Source organism: Vicugna pacos, chromosome 21, assembly GCF_048564905.1.
Source record: "Vicugna pacos chromosome 21, VicPac4, whole genome shotgun sequence".
In the NCBI taxonomy this organism is placed as follows: Eukaryota; Metazoa; Chordata; class Mammalia; order Artiodactyla; family Camelidae; genus Vicugna; species Vicugna pacos.
The window spans coordinates 47,034-66,039 of NC_133007.1; the positions used below are offsets into that span (position 1 = coordinate 47,034).

At 40.1% G+C, this 19,006-nt stretch overlaps 1 protein-coding gene across 1 annotated transcript in view; it reads left to right on the top strand.

Annotated features, from left to right (window-relative positions):
• The window catches only part of LOC140687907 (uncharacterized), a 125,232-nt gene that overhangs the window by 46,977 nt on the left and 59,249 nt on the right, over window positions 1–19,006 (top strand). Inside the window, exon 10 of the mRNA XM_072945832.1 lies at window positions 16,385–16,505. Within this exon, the coding sequence (XP_072801933.1) occupies window positions 16,385–16,505 (121 nt within the window). The remainder of the gene's footprint in view (window positions 1–16,384; window positions 16,506–19,006) is intronic.

Below are 19,006 nucleotides of genomic sequence, written 5' to 3' on the forward strand. Positions count from 1 at the left end.
TCCAGCTCAGATACTGGCAGTGATGGTTGCTGGTTTTCAATGGAAGAGCCTAAATTTGCCTTCTTAGCTTTTTTTTTTTTTTGTACTGAGAAGGTTGAGTAGTGCTTTGCCAGGATGATTTTCGGGCAATTTGAGGGCAGATGTCGTGTTCCAGCAGTGAGATATTTCCATGCATTTTATTTTCTGGACATCACCAGGGCACATGTGGGGTTTGTGCCTGCAGGCTGGAATGCTGCAGGACTCCCTAATCCATCACCATTATGTCCTGGTGCTGCTCCGGTCAGTGAATGATTTTCTGTGACTTGGAGGTAATGTGGTCTGATGGTGATGATCAGACGTGCAGTTAAATGCTATTAATTGAAATAAGAGTAAGCTAGAAACATTGCTCTAACAATACAGGATGAGGGAGGAGGATTGCCTGAGCTGCTTGCAGTCGGGTGTCTTCTCAGGTGACTCCCTCACCGTGATTCCTGCCAATATCCGCCCCAGCCCTGCACGGTAGTCCTGCCGAAGCAAGCAAGCACTTTGCTCAGAAACGCACTGAATTTCCTTGTGCCTCTGTTTGTTGGCTTTTTTTTGAAAGCACATTTTGCCCTTTGCTTAAATGCCATCCATGCTAGTCATCCCTTACACTCATTCTTCTGGACCTCGTCCATACATAGCTGCTGAATGGATGAACAGAATGTAGTATCTCCATGTAGTGGAACATTATTCACACGTAAGAGTGAATAAAAAAGAAAAAAAAAAGAGGAAAATGAAAAAGGCCACCTGTTTTGGGAAGTCCACCCTGACTGTTCAACCCACACTTTTCCCTTTGAAACCCAATCACTTATGCTCCATTCTACTCTTTTTGATAGTACTTACCACCTTCTAATAATCTTTAACGTTTCCAAAAAAAAAATAAATAAAGAGATGCTGATGCCACTTCAAAATATACAAGCCTTGCTAACAGCATGTTAATTGAAAGGAAGCAGACACAAACGGCCACATATTGTTGATTTCAGTGATCTGAAATGCCCAGAAAAGGCACATGCAGAGGCAGAGAGCAGGTGATGGTTGGAAGGGGCTGGGTGGAGGGGGATTACGGGGTGAATGCTAGTGATAGGGGGATTCTTTTGGGCTGATGAAGTGTTCTGGAAATAGAAGGTGTTGAGGGCTGCACAACCGTGAGTGTGCAGAAGACTGCTGAGCGCTGTGTCTGGGAGTGCCTGTTGTTGGGTCATCTTTATTTTGTTCACATCCTGCAATGTGAAGGGCCATCTTCTGCTGTGGTCATTCTACTCCTGTGAGTGGTGAGGGTCAGAGACTTTGTAGAGTCCTGTTTCTTTTCTCCCTCTGGCTGAGTGTAGGCAAAAAAATTTAAGCCTGAGAAATTGCTCCATCTGCAGAAATGTCTTTCAGTTTTGCCTGGTGTAAAAATCTTGAGAGCTTTTAACCGTTGAGGCTAGTCTGTGGGGGTAAATAGCCTATGAAGCCTGGGTGAGCCCGGGAAGAGCCGCGCTTCCCTCCCAGACACGGGTGGGGATTTCACCCCCTTTCAGGCAGTGAAGGGCCCAGACCCGTGGGCAGACTTGACAATCGTGAATATTTACGTGTATCCGCTGCTTCATCTTGGATATTAATTTCAAGCTGAGTCAGTTTGTGGCGGCAGCCTCATCCTACAACAGGAATTTATAGTATCTGCTCTTTGAGGTGAAGACCTGACAGACTTGATTATTTAACAGTCTGCTTTGAATTGATATCTCAGATTCCTTTGTCAAAAGCAAAACAGCAGAAATACAGACGTCCTTTAATTCCAATGTGGCCTGGAACGGGTTTAGTGTCTGTGCCTCAGTGGCCTTATCTGCGGGTGGGGAAGATGATAACAGTGCTTCCCTCAGAGGAGCTGGTGAGGGGAGAGTGAGAAGCACAAATGGAGGACTTACACGAGATGCTCATAAATGACCGAATTTAGTGCTCTCCGCCTGGTGAGGCCTTAGGGGCAGAGATGTCAGAACAGAGCAGTCCTAGCCGGAGCTCGATACGTGATGGTAGCTGTTATGATCAGTATCACCACTGTGGGTTATCAGGTAGTTTTAAGACTTGGTAATATGATTTCATGAATAATGTTAAAAGACTAGACATCTCAGATCCAGTTTACATAGTCCTCAAGATTTCTTCTGAGAATTGGATGGTTTCTTCCCCATCTTAAATCTGAGATGAGTCTCTAAAAATTTCCGTATTCCTCCATCCTTTTGCTTTAATTCTCTATTTCTTAAAAAACAAAGTTTTTAGATGGAGTTACTGGGGACTGAACTGAGGGCCTCATGCATGCTAAGTACATACTCTCCCAAATGAGGTATAATCTCTTCCCTGATTTTTTTAAAATTTACATCTTAATTTTCAGAGGTTAGAGGACTCTAATTATTTTTCTGGAGACTTGTCCATGAACCTGTAAATCTACAATTAATGGACAAAATTTGGTTTATTAAAAAAAATCTATAGAATATTCTGCAGTCCATCCAAAAGGAAATGCTCATGGACTTAGAATGTTTCTCCTTTAAGGTGATTTCTCCTGTTTGGTCGAGCTTAATTTGTTAACAGCCATCCTCATCACCATAATGACCAAACTCGCTGTGAGTGGACTCCTAACTGAGGCTAAAATGCTTTGCTCATGTTTTACTTCATAGCAAGTGTTTGATTGTAGGTATCAGTGTCTCCTTTTTTGTAGCTGAGGGATTGAGAGATGGGTCAGCTTGCCCCAAATCACACGCAGCTGGCGGTGGCTAGCTCGATGCTGGAATCCAGGCTGCACAGGATGAATTCTCAATTGCTCCTCTAATCAGCTTCCCGTTGAGTGTTTTCCCGAACTCCTGTGAGCCCATAAATGACCGATTTTAGCTATCTCAGCCTGATGAGGTCTTCAAAGGAGAGACACCAGTGAGAATGAGAGGCAGAGTGGCATAAATTAAAATTGTACATTTTCACAAATGTTTTATTCTCAGGTAATGACTTTAAAGGTAATATTTTTTTAATTTAGTGCTTTGTGAGAACTAAAAACAAAACATTTAAAATAATTATTGTGCAAGAGAGAAGTGGTCTTTGAAAGTCCAACTGTTGCTAATGATGTTACTTGTTTTTTCTAGTGGTGCTTATTTACTGAAAAATTTCCAAACACTGAATTTGTTTTATGTAGTCTTAGTATGAAAGAAAACTTTGTCAGTGAGTATTGTAAGTAAAATCCTTACTCTTTTCTTTCCTGATGATGAATATCTTAGTTGTTTACATGGCTTAAGTATATTTCGTCATTTGTGAAATTTGAGTAATATGGTTTACCTTGTCTGACTGTGAGAGCTGGACGCCTTGTATACAAAGCACCGTAGAGGTGCTTAATAAAAATGTGCTGTCACAGTGACTGATAGTTTAGAAGTATCAACTCTGAATACTAAAAAGGGTAGCTTATTTCTGATGCATATTCAATATGTATATATATGATATACATTAATATGGCTTAAAGTAACTAGGATTTTTTTTTTAAGTGCAGTATGAAGCTTTAATGAAATCTGTGTCATTCTAGTGAGACAGGGACTACTTAAATTGCCTTAAGCAGACGACCTTGAAGATTATTTACACAGAATGTGTATTGTTACAGCTCAGAATTCATGTTGCCGTGTAACCATCCATCAGACATTTAATTTCTCGGGATTCTGACCAGAACCATTAAGTTTAGAAAAATCCACATTGATTATTATCAGGGAATAAGCTCCTCTCTTTTGTGACTAAAGAAAATTTTGATTTTTTTCTGCACTCTTTTCAGGTTTTAAAATTTCAAAATTTTGATTTGACATGTCACTTTTTTAATAGAGAGAATAAAGCTCATGCTGTTTTAATATGTAAATAAATGTTTTTGTATTTCAATACCCTTCTATGATTTCCTGGCTCTTTGAGAAGTATTTTGCAAGATACTTAGATTACCTACTGTTGGAAAAATACAGACGTGACTTTTATGAATATAGGCGTAGTACAGTTCTGTTGGTTTTTACTACAGTGCAAGACATGAGACCTAGGAGAGCTTTGCTGCTGATTGCCAGGAGGACAGATCTCAGGTCTCAGTCTCCCCTGGTGTAAAATGAAGTGGCTGGACTGGATTCTTTCCTCTTCTAAGATGAGCTTCCATGAGCCTATGTCTTTTGTTTATATTTAGGAGTATTAGCAATATCAGATTAAATACTGAATACCCCTCCATCCCCCCGAAGCAAAGTGCAGTATATGCTACATAAGCTTCTAGTTATCTGATTCTCGTTTCTCATCTTACAGTCAATTTTTGTGTTGCATGTTTCCCGGCAACCTGGAAGGTCTTTTTAGCCATAGGTGGCGCTGTTGCAACTTTTTACAGTCTTAATTTTTCTGTTTGTAAAATAAGGCTTAAACAATGTGATTTTATTTTGATTCCTTTGCTTAATGCTTCAGAATAGCACAACGTCCATTATGTCTTTCTACCTGGAAAATTTTTTCTGCTTATATCATAGTTTTATTCTTTTATCTCGCTGTGAACATTTCAGACTTGCTGTGCAAACAATGGCAAAATCGGGCTTTTCTTCTAGTGTTAGAAACCAGTGAGACGGGATATTTTAAAACAGCTAGAAGCTGCCTCTGGAGCACCATAAAGCTGAAACGTGTGTTGAGTTCCCTGAGTATTGACCCCGCCGCTGTGTGTTAATTGGTGGGAGTTGATTTGGTACATATATGATGGGGTGTAGTTTCTTGACTTGGGTTTGCCTGCACGTTCTGACACTGAACCATGTGATCCTGAGTCAGCTCGTTCTGAGTTTTCCCCTCGTCTGTGAGAAGGGGACACTCATATCTGCTTTGTAGAATTGTGAGAATTAGTAATTATGTAACGTGTTTACCACAGTGGGTATGTCAAGAGAGCTCATAAACTTTAGCTGCTGTTTTGTGTGCAGCCATCATTTTATAGTCTTTGGTAATTACAAAGAAACAAGAAAATAAGAAAAGCTGATTTTATGATGAAAGATATTTGAGGAGGTTCCATAATTCCTACACCCATAATTTAGCATCAGCAGAGTCAGAACTGTTACACAGTCGCCCTGGACCAACGTTAAGCCACAGAAATTTTTGTTACTTCATATATGTTGGGGCCTAAGGGGAACCAATACTTATACACATGTTGTCTCCAGCAGCCAACTGAGAGATGACACAAAAGAGTAGGCAGGTGATAAATGTCTTCTTTGTTACTGATGAAGCCACGTTCTCCATGAACTTCAGGGCTGTGGATAAATGAGTGTCATGATACTGTGTCCCAGAAGTAGAGACTCACCCTGTCCCAGGTATCTCTGGGCCACAGCAAGCCTTCCCTTGAGAGAATGTGCCCCATCATGCACAGGGCTGTTCTGCAATGCAGCTGAGCATCCAGGGTGCTTCCCTAGAGTAGTCAACACTGGAGGGAAAGGAAGGGTTTCACATGCCCTGCTTGTCTCCCTGGAATCACAACTCAATCTGTTAATGTGAGGAGGGCTAGCTGTGGGCCAGGCGTCAGGGCTGTGAAGGGAGTAGCACTCTGCATGGCCCAGAGGAGTGGGGAGGAGGTATCCCTTCCATCAGTTTAAACAGGTGGTGGGATGGAACAGAAGGGTGCATCCCATGAGTTTATAAAAGGAGAAATAAGAATATCCTTTGGGTATTAGTCTAGCCAGGAAACACAGAAGATGATTAGGAAGGAGACTTGTAAACCACTGTAATATTAATTTGACATTTGTTGAGCACCCAAAATGTGCTACATTCTTTTCTGAGCGTTTTACAGAAATGAATCCTTCAATCTTCTCAACAAGCGAGTAAGGAAGGTTTGATTGTTATCCCAGTTTTACAGTGTGGAAATTGAGGCACACAGAGGGTAAGTTGACCAAGGTCACAGAACTAGTAAGTGGCAGAGCAAGTATTTTAACCCTGGCTGTATGGTATTGTGGCTCCCAGAATGGGCTTTGGGTGTTTAGATGTATCTGCATCCCTCGATTTCTGTACGTCTGTGCATCAATTAGCCCAGAAAGGACAGGGAAAGGAGAGTTACACAGGTGCTCACAGTCGTGTCTCTGCAACTGTCCACGAAGAGTGCACCGTGATTAGAATTAATTGTTTTCCAGGCAGCAGATCTGTTGGTATAACAGAAATTTAGTCCATTGAATTCATCTAGAAATCCTTCCTGCTCTGCTTCTGTCCACACTTGCCATGTGACTGCCTGCCCGTGTTTGGGCCGTGGAGGAGAACATATACTCATGGTTGAACTCTGATATTGCAGTCTGGTTCATAGCTGGTTCTGTTACATTAATAAGTTAAATTTCTGGTTTTCTTGCATCAGTGTCTCATGAGTTTGGTTAATGTGAAACCAGTCCATGGGAGCCCAGGGGTTATGATGGTATAAATTTTTAGCACGTTGTGGCACTTCTAGCCATGCAGACATGACTGGGGGATGTACGCCTTTCTCACTGATTTCTCCCAACAGCAGGGTCCTCTCACGGATGTGAGGCTGGGAGCTGTCTGAGTAGCTCAGTCAGAGGCCAAGTCCACCAATCAGAAAATGATGAAGTACCTGGAAGTGGGTTTAATAAAAGTAAAGGGCTTCCAGGTAGTCCGATGGGCTGTTCAAGAAATTTGGTGAAAAGCTGTCCACTGTCTGTGGTTTAGCTGCTTCTTTGCTGTTGAAAAGTCTGGAGTAGATGAAGGGATTTTAAAAAGCAGAAAGGAGTGATTTCAGGTGGTACGTCCACACTGGTGAGAAGTGATGGATGACCGCCAGTGTGAGGCACAGACAGAGTCTTACAAACTTCATAAACCAGCTTCAAATGCTCTGCCATCTGAGTGCGCTTCATATGGGGTCCAGTTCATCACTGGTCACGCTGTGAGAGCAAGTAACTGACGATGGCAAAAAGGACACGGAGGCATCAAAAAGGTCTCACTCATGTTCCCTGTTTAAAGAATGTGGCACAGTGTATTATATTTGAGCTGGTTTTTCACTGAACAGTTTTTAGTGTTTTCTGGGACTCCCCAGTGCCCCAAGGTTCCATGCAGCTGGGTGTCCCCTCATTGCAGCTCCGTCAGCGCTTGCCCTGGGCTGATGTGGTGTCACGGGAAGCAGGACGGTCAGCGTCCCCGGCTCCTCTGAGCTCCGTCTCCTCATCTGCAGAGCCTGGTTTCTCATCCGTGTCTACTTAGTAGGGTTGCTGAGAATCACACGTGATGGTTATCAGGTGTGATTTCTGGTTGTCTCTGCGATTGGCAAATAGCCAACAATTGACAGAAACTCTTGTTTTTTTTTTTATTGTAATTGTGTCTCCTAGATTGCAGTGGTTTTTAGTCTGCATTTTTTTTATAACTTTACTCATTTTTAAATATGCCCTTATTTTATTTATTTTTTTTTGAGGTACTGGGGACTGAAGCCAGGACATTGTGCATGCTATGCAGGTGCTCTACAACTGAGTAATACCCACCCTCCTTTTCTGCACTTAAAAATAAATATTGCAATACACAAAATAGCTCTTAAACTCCATGATGGGACCTGGTCTCTGTATAGGCAAATGAACACGTATACTATTTCAATAAGAATAAATGCTGTTGAGACATACGTTTCTGAATCTGTTAATGTGCTTAAAAACGATCATAGCTAGTGATAAACACGAGACTTAGATCCAGGACTTTTTAGGGTATGTTTTGCCATCATGGGAAATTACATTCTACCGAGAAGGCTAATTGGGTCTCTTTGATATTTGGATGGTTTAGCAGGTGATCAAGGCTTTCCAAAGCTGACAGTTTTGTATTTTAAACTAACTACAAAGTTATCTTCTAGAAGATGGAAATCCTAAGTTTGTGAATTTCCCAGTAATCCAGGGGGTATGTGTCTGTGTCTGTGTCTGTGTGAACGTTTGTGTGTGTGATTTCAGGAATGTAGAAATAAGTTCCATATAGACTTCTGATATCTTTCTCTTCCAGTTCAAGGTTTAAGCATATACTTACACAAATAAATTGATTTTCTTTTGTCATTTGGCATATTGGCGGGAATAAGAGGTTCTCATACTTGTTTCAGAAGGGTTGGGAAGCATGAGCTTAGAAAACAGGAGGAGAAAGAGGCAGGGAGACACTTCACACTTTGTGCAGTATATGAGAAACTGTAGCTTTTCTTTTCTCTTTTCTTCTAAAGCAAACTGGCTCTGAATTGTAACACACTATTACTCAGAATTGCTTTTCTAATCAGATACAAGTGCCTCAGATTTTTCAAGGCAACATGATTGATGAAATGTGTTTTAGCATTTATCTTTAAAAGTAGTTTTATTTCTCAAGTAAAAGACTATAGCCTGTTTCTTCCAGCGTCTCAAGAAATTCTCATTGATCTATGTACATGTTCTATGTGCTTATTTTCTTTTTTTTTTTTAAGTGCTTGTTTCATTGTGGTGTGAATGAATGTTTAAAATTTCTGGATTTTGATCTTTAGAAAATGCTGATTTATCATAACTGTTAAAAACCTGATTGTTCTTTGGCCCTTGTTTGGTGGGGCACCCTATTGATTACTCTTGTCTGTTAAAGAGAGAAATTCTTCCTCTAGCCTGCAGATCATTAAGTGTATGGTTTGCAGTATGCCTTTAAATTTCATTGAATGCATTGAACATGATTGTCCAGTGAATTTTGAGTTGACTCATAGTAATGACTTTGCTTTGATTCTGTGGCTTTTGCTCCTCTCCACAAGAGCTTGAATTCTCTGTTGCATTTTGTATACGTGTTCTTCACAGTGGAAGAAATTTTGCATTTTTTACAGAGGTGGTTTTTCCTAACACCTCTGAATGCCTTCTGTAATTGATACAACAAAAATCTGTTATTTCAATGCTTAATTATTTCATACACTAGTTTTTGGCTTAATCAGAAACAATGACAGAGTGATAATAAAAAATAGGAAGACTTTCCTTCCTTTGAAGAATAGAAATCAGGTGGTCAGGCTCACCCATGCTTTGGGCCTGACACACTTAATCTCATGTCATTGTGTATCATGATTCTGAGATGGAGTTGCTTCAGGTTTATTGATTTTTGTTTTAACATTTGTGTTGAATTCTTTCTCCAGGCTTATGTATCCTGTTGGGTTTGTTGAAACTGTAGAAGGGAAACAAAAGCTTTTTTTGGTTTCCGGAGTCCTGAGTTGCTGATGATAAAGAGTTGAGGTTGGGCTGAGGAACAGAGTGACACTCCCTCTGCTCCCAGCTGAAATTGATGAACAATGAAATCAATTAAGTGTATCGGTATTTGACCAATAGAAGTTAGCGAGCCCAAACTGGCTAGTTATGCCCAAAGAAAGTACTGAATTCACCTGCAGAATTAGGTGCTTTACCAAGAAGAAGCAGCTTAGAGCAATCAGAAAAATCAGTCCTATGATGAGATATAAAGTAAATATAATATCTTTTATTTCTGAAACTTTTCTACGTTAAGTTGTGTAGAGCTAAAATTAAGTTTCAAGCACCAGGAGTTAACAGTGTGGGTGGTTCTGTATGATCATTATTCAGGAATGTGCCTAGACTCTGCTAGAGTGGCTGAAGCTGGCAGGAAAAGACCTAGAGCCAGGATTTGTCACCTTAGGGTGTCCTCCATAATGGTTCCATGTGGGAGCCCATGATTGGGTTAACAAATTGTAACAGACCCCAGCCGCCTGTCAAATTTAAGAAGAAAATGTATGCTTAGTAACTGCTTTGCAAGCAAGTGCCTGTGCATCCTCACTCCTGTCTCCTTGCCTTAAAAAGCAGAGATAATGCTTTGCTTGCGTAGATGATGTTTTAGATAGCACTCTGCTCATCGCAAAGCAATGACCCAGGCCCACAGCTATAAAGGCTGGGCTTGTGTGCAGTTAGATACTCTATTATCCCCCAAGCAAGGACCTAGCTGGTCTGGTGGTCTGCTTTGTAATTCACATGTCTAAAGAATGTATCTTATTCCCCTCACCCATGACTTACCTAAAGATACACTAAGCCTTTGTACTCATGGTGGATTCTACAATCTCTGTCTCATCCTTCTTTCCCCAAGTTCCTGCTTACTATCACACAACTGTTAATGACGTTTTCCTTTGATTATACACAATAAATATGGGAGCATTTGAGAGGCTCGTGGAGTTGGGTCCCTACGCCCTCTCTCTTTCGTGACTTTTTCCACAGAGTCTTGAGTATTCATTCCCTGTACGTAAGACTTCTGCCAGCCAGAACCCACAGTTCCAGGTGAGAAGGATGCAGGCTTTATCTCTCCTACCCGAGGGAGAGAGAGTAGAAAATTGAGATCTGCTCTTCCGTGGTCCCTTCCTGCCCCAGGTCTGCTCCAGTTCACCTGCAGCCTTCTGGCCTCTGCTCACACTGCCTCTGTCCCAGGACTGACAGCAGCCTTTTCTTCCCTGGTAAACATTTCCTGTGCCTTTTAGAAGTTGGTCTCTTCTCTGCAATACAACCCTGGCAGATGTGATGGTGGTAAACGTGCTGGTGGGCAGTCACTTGGGGACTGCCAGGAGCCATGCTGATTCTCCTGAGTCTCTCATTCGGGGTTACAGAACTGTCGAGCAGCAGAGGAAGCCCTTTAACGTGAGGCCAGCTCAGCATTGCATCACTTTCATTTTATTTTTGAATTTTCAGTGGAGAAATTATTTGTAGCAAACTGTTCCAGATTTTTGGCTGCCTGCTTTCCTCACCACCATTTCCTTGTTGGCTCTGGTGCTTGTTGTAAGAACCAGGTTTCTTCTCTGGTTATTTCTAGCAGCTGGGCTTGCCGAATCCTTGATCTGCATTTGAAGCAGAATGCTTCTTCGTGATGTCAAGCTGATTTTCCTATTTCTGAATATTTCGTGTACACTCAGCAACTCTTTCAAGTGAAATGCTCTTGTCCAATTCTGTTAACCCATATTTGCCGATCTCCTGCTTTCATGCTGAGGGCAGTTTCTTCTTCCTGTAATAAAAGTTAGCAATTTGCATTTACTATTTGAAGGTTCTGGCCCTAGGTGCTTTTGTCCTTAACAGTTTTAATACAATTCACCCAGTAAAATGTGCAGCGGCTTTTACTCAAAGCCCAGAATTGTGCATCGCAGTCAATCTTAGAATATTTTCATCCCCCAACAGGAAGCCCTGTATGCACAAGCAGTCATTCCCATCTTCCTCATCCTCCCCCAGCCCCAGGCAGCCATTGTTCTCTCTCTATGGATTTGCCTGTGCTGGACATTTCATGTAAAACAAGTTATTTCATGTAAATGGAACTGTCTATTGTGACTGACTTCTTTCACACTGAGTAACTTTTTCAATGTTTTTCCAGGTTGTGGCCTGGGTCAGTACTCTATGCTTTGCTATTGCTGAATTATATTCTACTGTATATCTGGGCCCTACTGTTTACCCATTCATCAGGTGATAGTCGTTTGTGTTGTTTCTGCTTTTTGTTTGTGAAGAGTAATGGCGCCGTGAATACTCCTGTAGGAATTTTTATGTGGACATTTGTTTTCAGTTCTCTTACTTGTGTGACCAGAGAGCAGAAATGCTGGGTCATTCATAAACCAAATGTTCAACTCTCTGAGGACCTGCCAGGCTGTTTTCTAAAGTGGCCACACTGTGTTACATCCTCACCAGCAAGGGCTGCGCGCTCCGCTTCCTCTGTGTCTTCATTAGTGCTTGTTACACATTTTTTTTATTATAACCTATTGTAGTAAGTGTGAAGTGGTTTCTCCTAGTGGTTTTGACTTGATTTCTTTTACAGCTAATGATATTGAACATCGTTTGATTGTGCTTATTGGCCATTTGTATATTTTCTTTGAAAAATACATTTTCAGATACTTTATACACATTTTAATTGAGTTCTCTTTTTCTTGTTGAGTTGTAGGAGTTTTTTCTTTTATTTGAAGATACAAATACTTAATCAGATAAATAATTTGAAAAAATTTTCTCCTCTCTGTTGTTTTTTCACCTTCTGGATGGTGTCCTTTGAAGCAAATTTTTAACATTTGATGAACTCCAATTTATCACTGTTTTCTTTGTTCCTTGAGCTTTTGGGGTAATATTTAAAATCTGAGGTATTTTATTTAAACTTTTATATAAAAAATAACTTAATTCTTAAGACCGTTCTAGGAGATGGGTGCGGTTGTTGTCCCCAGTCTATGGATAGGAGACTGAGGTGCAGAAAATTTCACTGAAATATCAGTGTCACAGCTACCCAGTGCTGTGGGATTTCAGACCCTCATGTTTGTCCCCAGCATTTGTGATCTTCACCACCATGCTCCACTACTGCCTGGAATCATTAATGAAAAAGTTTTCCTTTTTTGATTTCTTGATTGTTTGTTTTCTCATTGGGGAACTCACCTCTTCATTTTCCTTGCAGAGATCTGTGTAGGTTTATTTTAGATCTCATGTACTTATTTATTACACAGGCTCCAGTGATGATTGTGCCTAGTTGTTCTAATCAATTCATACTCAAGTCTTTCCTGCTCATGACACTAAAAAGAGAGTCATGATTTACATAATGCTCAAAGAAAAATGTACTTGAGTGATTTTATTTTTCTAACCAATCAAACAAATCAAATAAAAACCCGGTGTTGGAACAGATTATAAGCCCTGCAGAATAGGGTCACTGTCTTCCTTGTGTTTCATTTGATTTGTCACAGTGTCTGGATAGTGCCTTGCTGTCCAGCAGTTTTGTGAGTATACGGTGCTCGTGAATCATTGTAAGGAAAGAATTTTGACAACAGACTGTGTTGTTCATTTCACAAGGGAAAAGATCATATAGAAATACTGCTCAGATCTATTTTAAAATTAAGCTTGGTGTTTTGAGAAGGGTTCAAGAAACCATACAAAAATCTTTTTCACTAATTTTAAATCTATCTTAGACACATTATGCATACATAGCAGAGTAACTTATCAACTAGTTTTGACAAGAGGAGTGTATTATTGATTATCTATTTTAGTTGAAATATTCTACCTGGGATAAAGTAATCAGTGCCCATAAATGAACAAATATGTTTGTATTTCTATGCAACATGGGAGCAGACTTCATATGTTTCTATATAATATATATGACTGTGTGTTTTAATCTGTCTGTCAGTGTATTTATAGTTTTTCAGCAATGTTGTAACTTTAGAATTCTTCTATGGAAATCACCCCCAATTCTAGTGCAGTTTGTACTGTGTATCCTGTCTTATGCATGGGATTCCACTGTCCCCTCTGTGAGGAATTTCCTCTCCTATTGAGTTAGTAGCAGAGTTAAAGGAACTGTGATTTCTAGGCCTTTGCTCTCCATGTGTTTGCAGTTGGCTGTCAATCAAGATTTTCTCTTTCTTGAGTTTTCATTGTTCAATTAGAATTTTGGAAATAACAATTAATATGTTGCAACACTCTCCCTAGAAACTTGATGTGTTTGTGCTTTTCAGTTTCCAATTTACAAAAAATGTAAATGCACTCCTGTTTTTAAATAGTCCTTTTTCACTAGATATTTGTTAACTTCTTTATAGTCAAAATATTTTTTTCCCAATGAATGAATCGGTTTGCATGTTTTAAAAGATACTTTACTTTTTAAATTTCTTATTCTAACAGGTATATTCGTTGTACAGAATTTAGAAAATAAGGATAAACACAATTATAACTTAAAAATGGCCTCTAATCTCACCTGGAGATACAGTTGTAAGGTTTGAAATTGAGAATTACAAGTCCTCTCAAACTCTTCTTCTATTTCAAGTACGGTTTGGTTACTGAGATCTTCGAATTCTCATATGAATTGTAGCAGCAGATAGTCAGTTTCTGCAGAGGAACCCACTGGGATTGTGATCGAGTCCACGTTGAATATATGGATCGCTCTGGGGAGCACTGCCATCCCAAGAATGCTGTCATTTGATTCAGGAATGTGCGTGGTGTGTCTGTCCAGGTATTTAGGTATTCTTTAATTTTTTTCAGCATTGCATAGAGTTTACATTGGATTATTTTACTATATATTTTGCCTTTATACTGAGGACAAGTGTGCAAGGTACCGGGATCAGAAGTGTATTGGAGCTCCGCAACTTGCTGCCACCATGGACGCTGTGCTCTTGCTTCGCCCACTGTACAATGTTGCACAAAATAGGACCTAAGTAACTCTCCCTTGAAAGAATGATTATATGATTGCTGGATGATGCTTGAGAGTCCTTGTGATGATGTCTTTTTCCCAGAATTTCGCCTCTTCTTAACTATGCCCTTTCCCTTCCTTTCCTCCAGCCTGTGTTTCAGCCTGCCTGTGGCATTGATTTTCCTTGTCTGTGGACTCTTCCTTTCACTAGTTCGTGATAATGTTACATGTGAGATGTGGAAACTTGCTAGATGTCAAGAAAGAGCAAATCCATTGCATGCTAGATTTTTTAGAGTGTGTTATTGTATTATCGATTGAAATGAAATCAGGCTGACCCATTGAGCCATCCCCTGAGCTCTTTTCGCCTTCCTACAAGTGATACTGCTCTCCTTGCTGCATGTGTCCTTCCCCCAGACTTGGTTTTGGAGTTGAGTAAGTCACCATCACTGGAGCCCTCTCTTTAAATGATGACGAGAACATTTGCTCTATCTCCTTGTTTGGGGACTTCGATGAGATGAGGCAACAGATAAAGAATGGAGCCCCACCTCATTCTGATCCCCGCTCTTTCCGTTCCTTTCTCCATGGGAAGAGTACAATTCAAAAATATAAAGATTGTGAGCTAATGAGATAGACAAGACAACCGATCATTTATTAAATACCCTTTCATGCCAGAAACAAATGTATTATACACACAAAAAGCACATAAAATACGGTAGTACTGTGGTTACAAACGTGGGTCCGAGTTCGAGTCCTGGTCTGGAGTGACAAGTCCTGTGAGATGGAGAATTGATAGGTCAGCTTAGCCTCTCTTGGACTTGTTTTCTGTCCTGCAGAGATGGGGCTCACTAGGCGTCCCTCCCCCGTAGAGGTGCTGAGGGGTGTAAAAGACACGTGTAGGCAGACCGAGCACAGCGGCTCTTTCCTCGTAAGTGCAGGATAGCATCGCTTTTGCGGTGATGGCTTTATGACCGCACCGTGTAGACTCTCAGTGCTCCAAAGGGATGCCTTGCAGATTGGAGATGGGATTCTCACTTCTGTAAATACCCAAGGATTGTGTTATTGGGCCTTGCTGATTTGACTCTATTCTTTAGAAAGTACATAATGTAGATATATTTTTCAAACATGCATGAATTTTTTCTTTTATTATTTATAGTTCTACCCTCTCATCTCTTGGTGTGACTTTTCATGGAATCCAGGAAACAGTCCTAAGCAACCTGCCTCTTCACACTTCTCCGTGGTGGTTTCCTTCCCTGACTAGAAGAGGGTTTTGCATAGGTAATTTTGATTGCTCCCCTTCTCTTGGAGACTCTCTGTTTTTCTGCCCATCTCTCACCTGTCCATCTGTCCATTTCTCTACCCACTCATTCTTCTGACTTGTTTCAATAAGCATTTCAGGCAGCTTACAGAAGAACAGATACCAAATAAACAGGTGAGAAAATGGGGCCAAGTTCATACAGTGAGGCTACGAGTTGAGCCTGTGTGAGAGTTGCAAGCGTGAGACACACGCCTCTGCCTTGTGACTTATAAGATAGACAACATCAATGTGCCTGAAGCTCCCAGCAGACACAGGGAAACAGGGTTTGTGGGAGATGCTCATTGGCTGTGAAATAAATAAGTGGCTTAGTAGAAGCCCAGCCTTTCCAAGTATTAAGGCTTAGGAGAATATTTTAGTGTCTTCCAAAATCAGATTATTGCATCTTTTCTTTTTCAGAGTTTTATGTATATTTGGTTTACATTCTATACCTGGAAATTTCTCCAAAACTTCTGCCCACGTGAGTCCCATGACTCGGGAATGGGGTGGTTCTGCTCATTGACGGGTGTTGGCCAGAAACGGAAAATGACAGCCTCAAAGGAGCCTGGGATTTATCAGTTATGCTTTGTCAGTGCTGTAGATTTCAGAAAATGCTTTCACCTTTTCTTTCCATCTGAGGCAGCAGCGCGCTCTCTTACCAGCATCAGGAGCTCAGGGCCACGGGATGGTGGGGGCTGACTGCACTGCCGTCAAGACAGCTGAGCTAGTCACTGCAGGTGTGGTTCTTTTACATACTGCAGTTCATGCTCTTTACTAGAATGTTTCAACAGGGAGTTAATTAACTGAGTTAATTAACATTTTATAAATATGATGCTTTGTTGAAAAGACAGTCATAGGCAGAATATAAGTTGTGATCACTTTAAAAATGGTTTCATTACTGAAATTTCAGTAGGAAAGATCCAGTTTATCTTATTTCCGCCTCTCTTAAAAAGTAACAAAGAAACAAGACAGAAAAAGCAGAGGATGATTTCTGTTCTTCCTCTCGGCTTGCAGGTGCCCTCACCTCCAGTGGCATCCATCCAGACACCAGCACTGACACTGGCCGTGCTCAGAACTGCCTCAGCCCTGAAGACACATCTGACAAATGGAAGGGGGCCGCGCCCTGTTACAGCAGGTGCTCTCACTTTGTGGGTCCTTATGTAACTGCGTGGTGTTATTCAGGATCGCCCTTTCTACACTTTGTGACGCTGCTGCGGTGTCTCCTAGTTATTTGTTTCTGTAAGTACTCGTGTAATTTTCCAATGTGTGGTACTAGACATCTAAAAATGCATTTTTCAGATGAAAAATAGTGTGTATTTAATATAAATGTCTGAAAAAAGGGTCAAAAGGATCTATCCTGGTGCCAGTACTCAGAGATAATAATTAACACATTAACATCTATTTTCTGTTCTTTTCATCAGTGTGTATTACCTCTGTCATGAAAACCAGCGAGCAATGTGTGCCTGTATACTGTGTGGAGACCTCCATTTTCCATTCGGCTTATTACACATTTTTCTACAATATTCTATCTCCCCTGGCATGATTTTTAATGACTAGTATAGCATTCTGTCTTGTGGAGTCCTCGTCCATTTTACTTTGGACTTAAATAAACTTTTAAATTCCAAGTATACTTAACTGAAATTCTGAAAAGAGATCTGTTGTGGTACCGAAAGTCCCCTACTTCCCTTCCCCTTTTTTCCTGAGAGTAAAAACTGCTGACAATGTGGAGTATATATTTCATGACCTTTATGCCTATGTCATATAAATAAACACATACATACACGTATATGAGAAATCTATGTCTATGTGTGTGTATATATGCTTTATTGAAAAATAAGGCCATACTATATGTTTTCTGCAGCTCAGTTTATTCACTTAGGTATATATCTCAGACGTCCTCTCCCTCTAGACTCACCCGGTCCTTTCAGATAGAGTAGAGGGTTTTCCTGATATGCAGGTTTGGTCTCTTGTGTAAGGACACCTTTCGTGGGAGCGTACTGTGGACAAGGCCTTGGACCACGCCGAAACACCGGAACTTTAGTGCCCAGAGCTCACCGTGATTTACCGCATCATTGTCTTGATGGTGGACACTTAAGTTTTCTCCATTTTCCACTGTCAGAAAGGGTGTTTGACTGGCATACTTCTTATACAAACATTCCTGTGATCTTGTATGAGTATTATTTTCATTAAGTTTTCTGGAAATTTAGTCCTTGGATGTGACAACTACATAAATCACAGGCTCCTTTCAAGTGAATCTAGAAATTCCTTCTCCTGTGGGGCATGAAAAGATGTAGAATAACTTATGTAACCAATTCTCTATCGCTGGATATGATTTCACTTCAGCTTTTCTTCTCACCATTGTAAACAGTGCTGTGTAAGTGCTCTGATAAGTACATCTTTTTGAACTGAATTTTTCTAAATGAAACGATTCCAAAATGTGGAGTTCAGCCTGTGTGTACACACGTTTTTCAGAGTTTACATATCCATTGACATGTCATCCTCCAAAAGATCTCTCACAGTTTGTTCTCTCAAAGATGGACACTAGCTAGAATATCTTTTAAAAATATGTGCCAATATGATGAGCAAAAGTACTTTTTCATTGTTTTAATTTGCACTTGATGACCAGTGAGGTATTGAGCATTTTTCACTCATTAGCCATCTGACTTTTAAAAAGTGAATGATCTCTTTTGTCCTTTGCACACATTTAAGTGAGGCAGCTTCTTGTTGCTTTGTGACAGCTCTATGTATATTATGAACATTAACCCCTTGTCTTCATCAACATGTATCAGAGAGCTTTCCCTTGTCATTTTTTGCCTTTCATTTTGTTCAGTAGGTTCATTTTTGTTGTGGCCCAAAATAATCTTAAGATTGTAAATGTCTTCTTTTTGGGTTTTATTCCTGATATTATTCTTAGAAATACTTTCTTATAATGGTATAAATTTCTTCTGTAGGTTTTTTTAATCTCTAAGTTGGAGATGATGATGGTACTTGTTATAGTGAAGAGAAGTTGAATTAATATGAGCAAAGAATTATATTCGCTGTTATTAGTACTTTCTAATATTCACATCACATTCTGTAATTTTTCTTGCGGTCATTATGACTGGAATAGAATTTGTTTTTTCCAGGGGATTCTCTGATTGTCCTAAGACAATTATTGAATTCCTTCTTTGCTTTTTAACTTGAAATCCCACCTGTAAAGAATACTTATGTACACTAGAGTCTCTTTTTGAGCTCATGGTTTATTTTTATCAATCTTACTTTCTTACACTAGCACTATATCTTACATATTGTAAACATTTATTTAATATCTGACAGTGCGATTTTTTGATTCTCTTTTCGATCCCAAATTTTCTTGGTTAGTATTATGACTTTATTATTCCTGAAGAATTCTAATATAATTTTTCAAGTTAAAAAAAAAAAGAAGTGCTGTCGTGGGATTTTTTAGTACTTTTGAATTATCTATAGGAAAACGTACATTTTTACAAAACTGCTTTCCTCCATACAAAATGTTGATGTCTCTACTTTCACACCTCTTACTTTACCCCACAGTACAGTCCTGTACTTCCTCCATGTACAACATGGGCATTGTTTTTGAGTTTATTCCAGATTATTGTTGATGTTTTTGTTAATTATTTA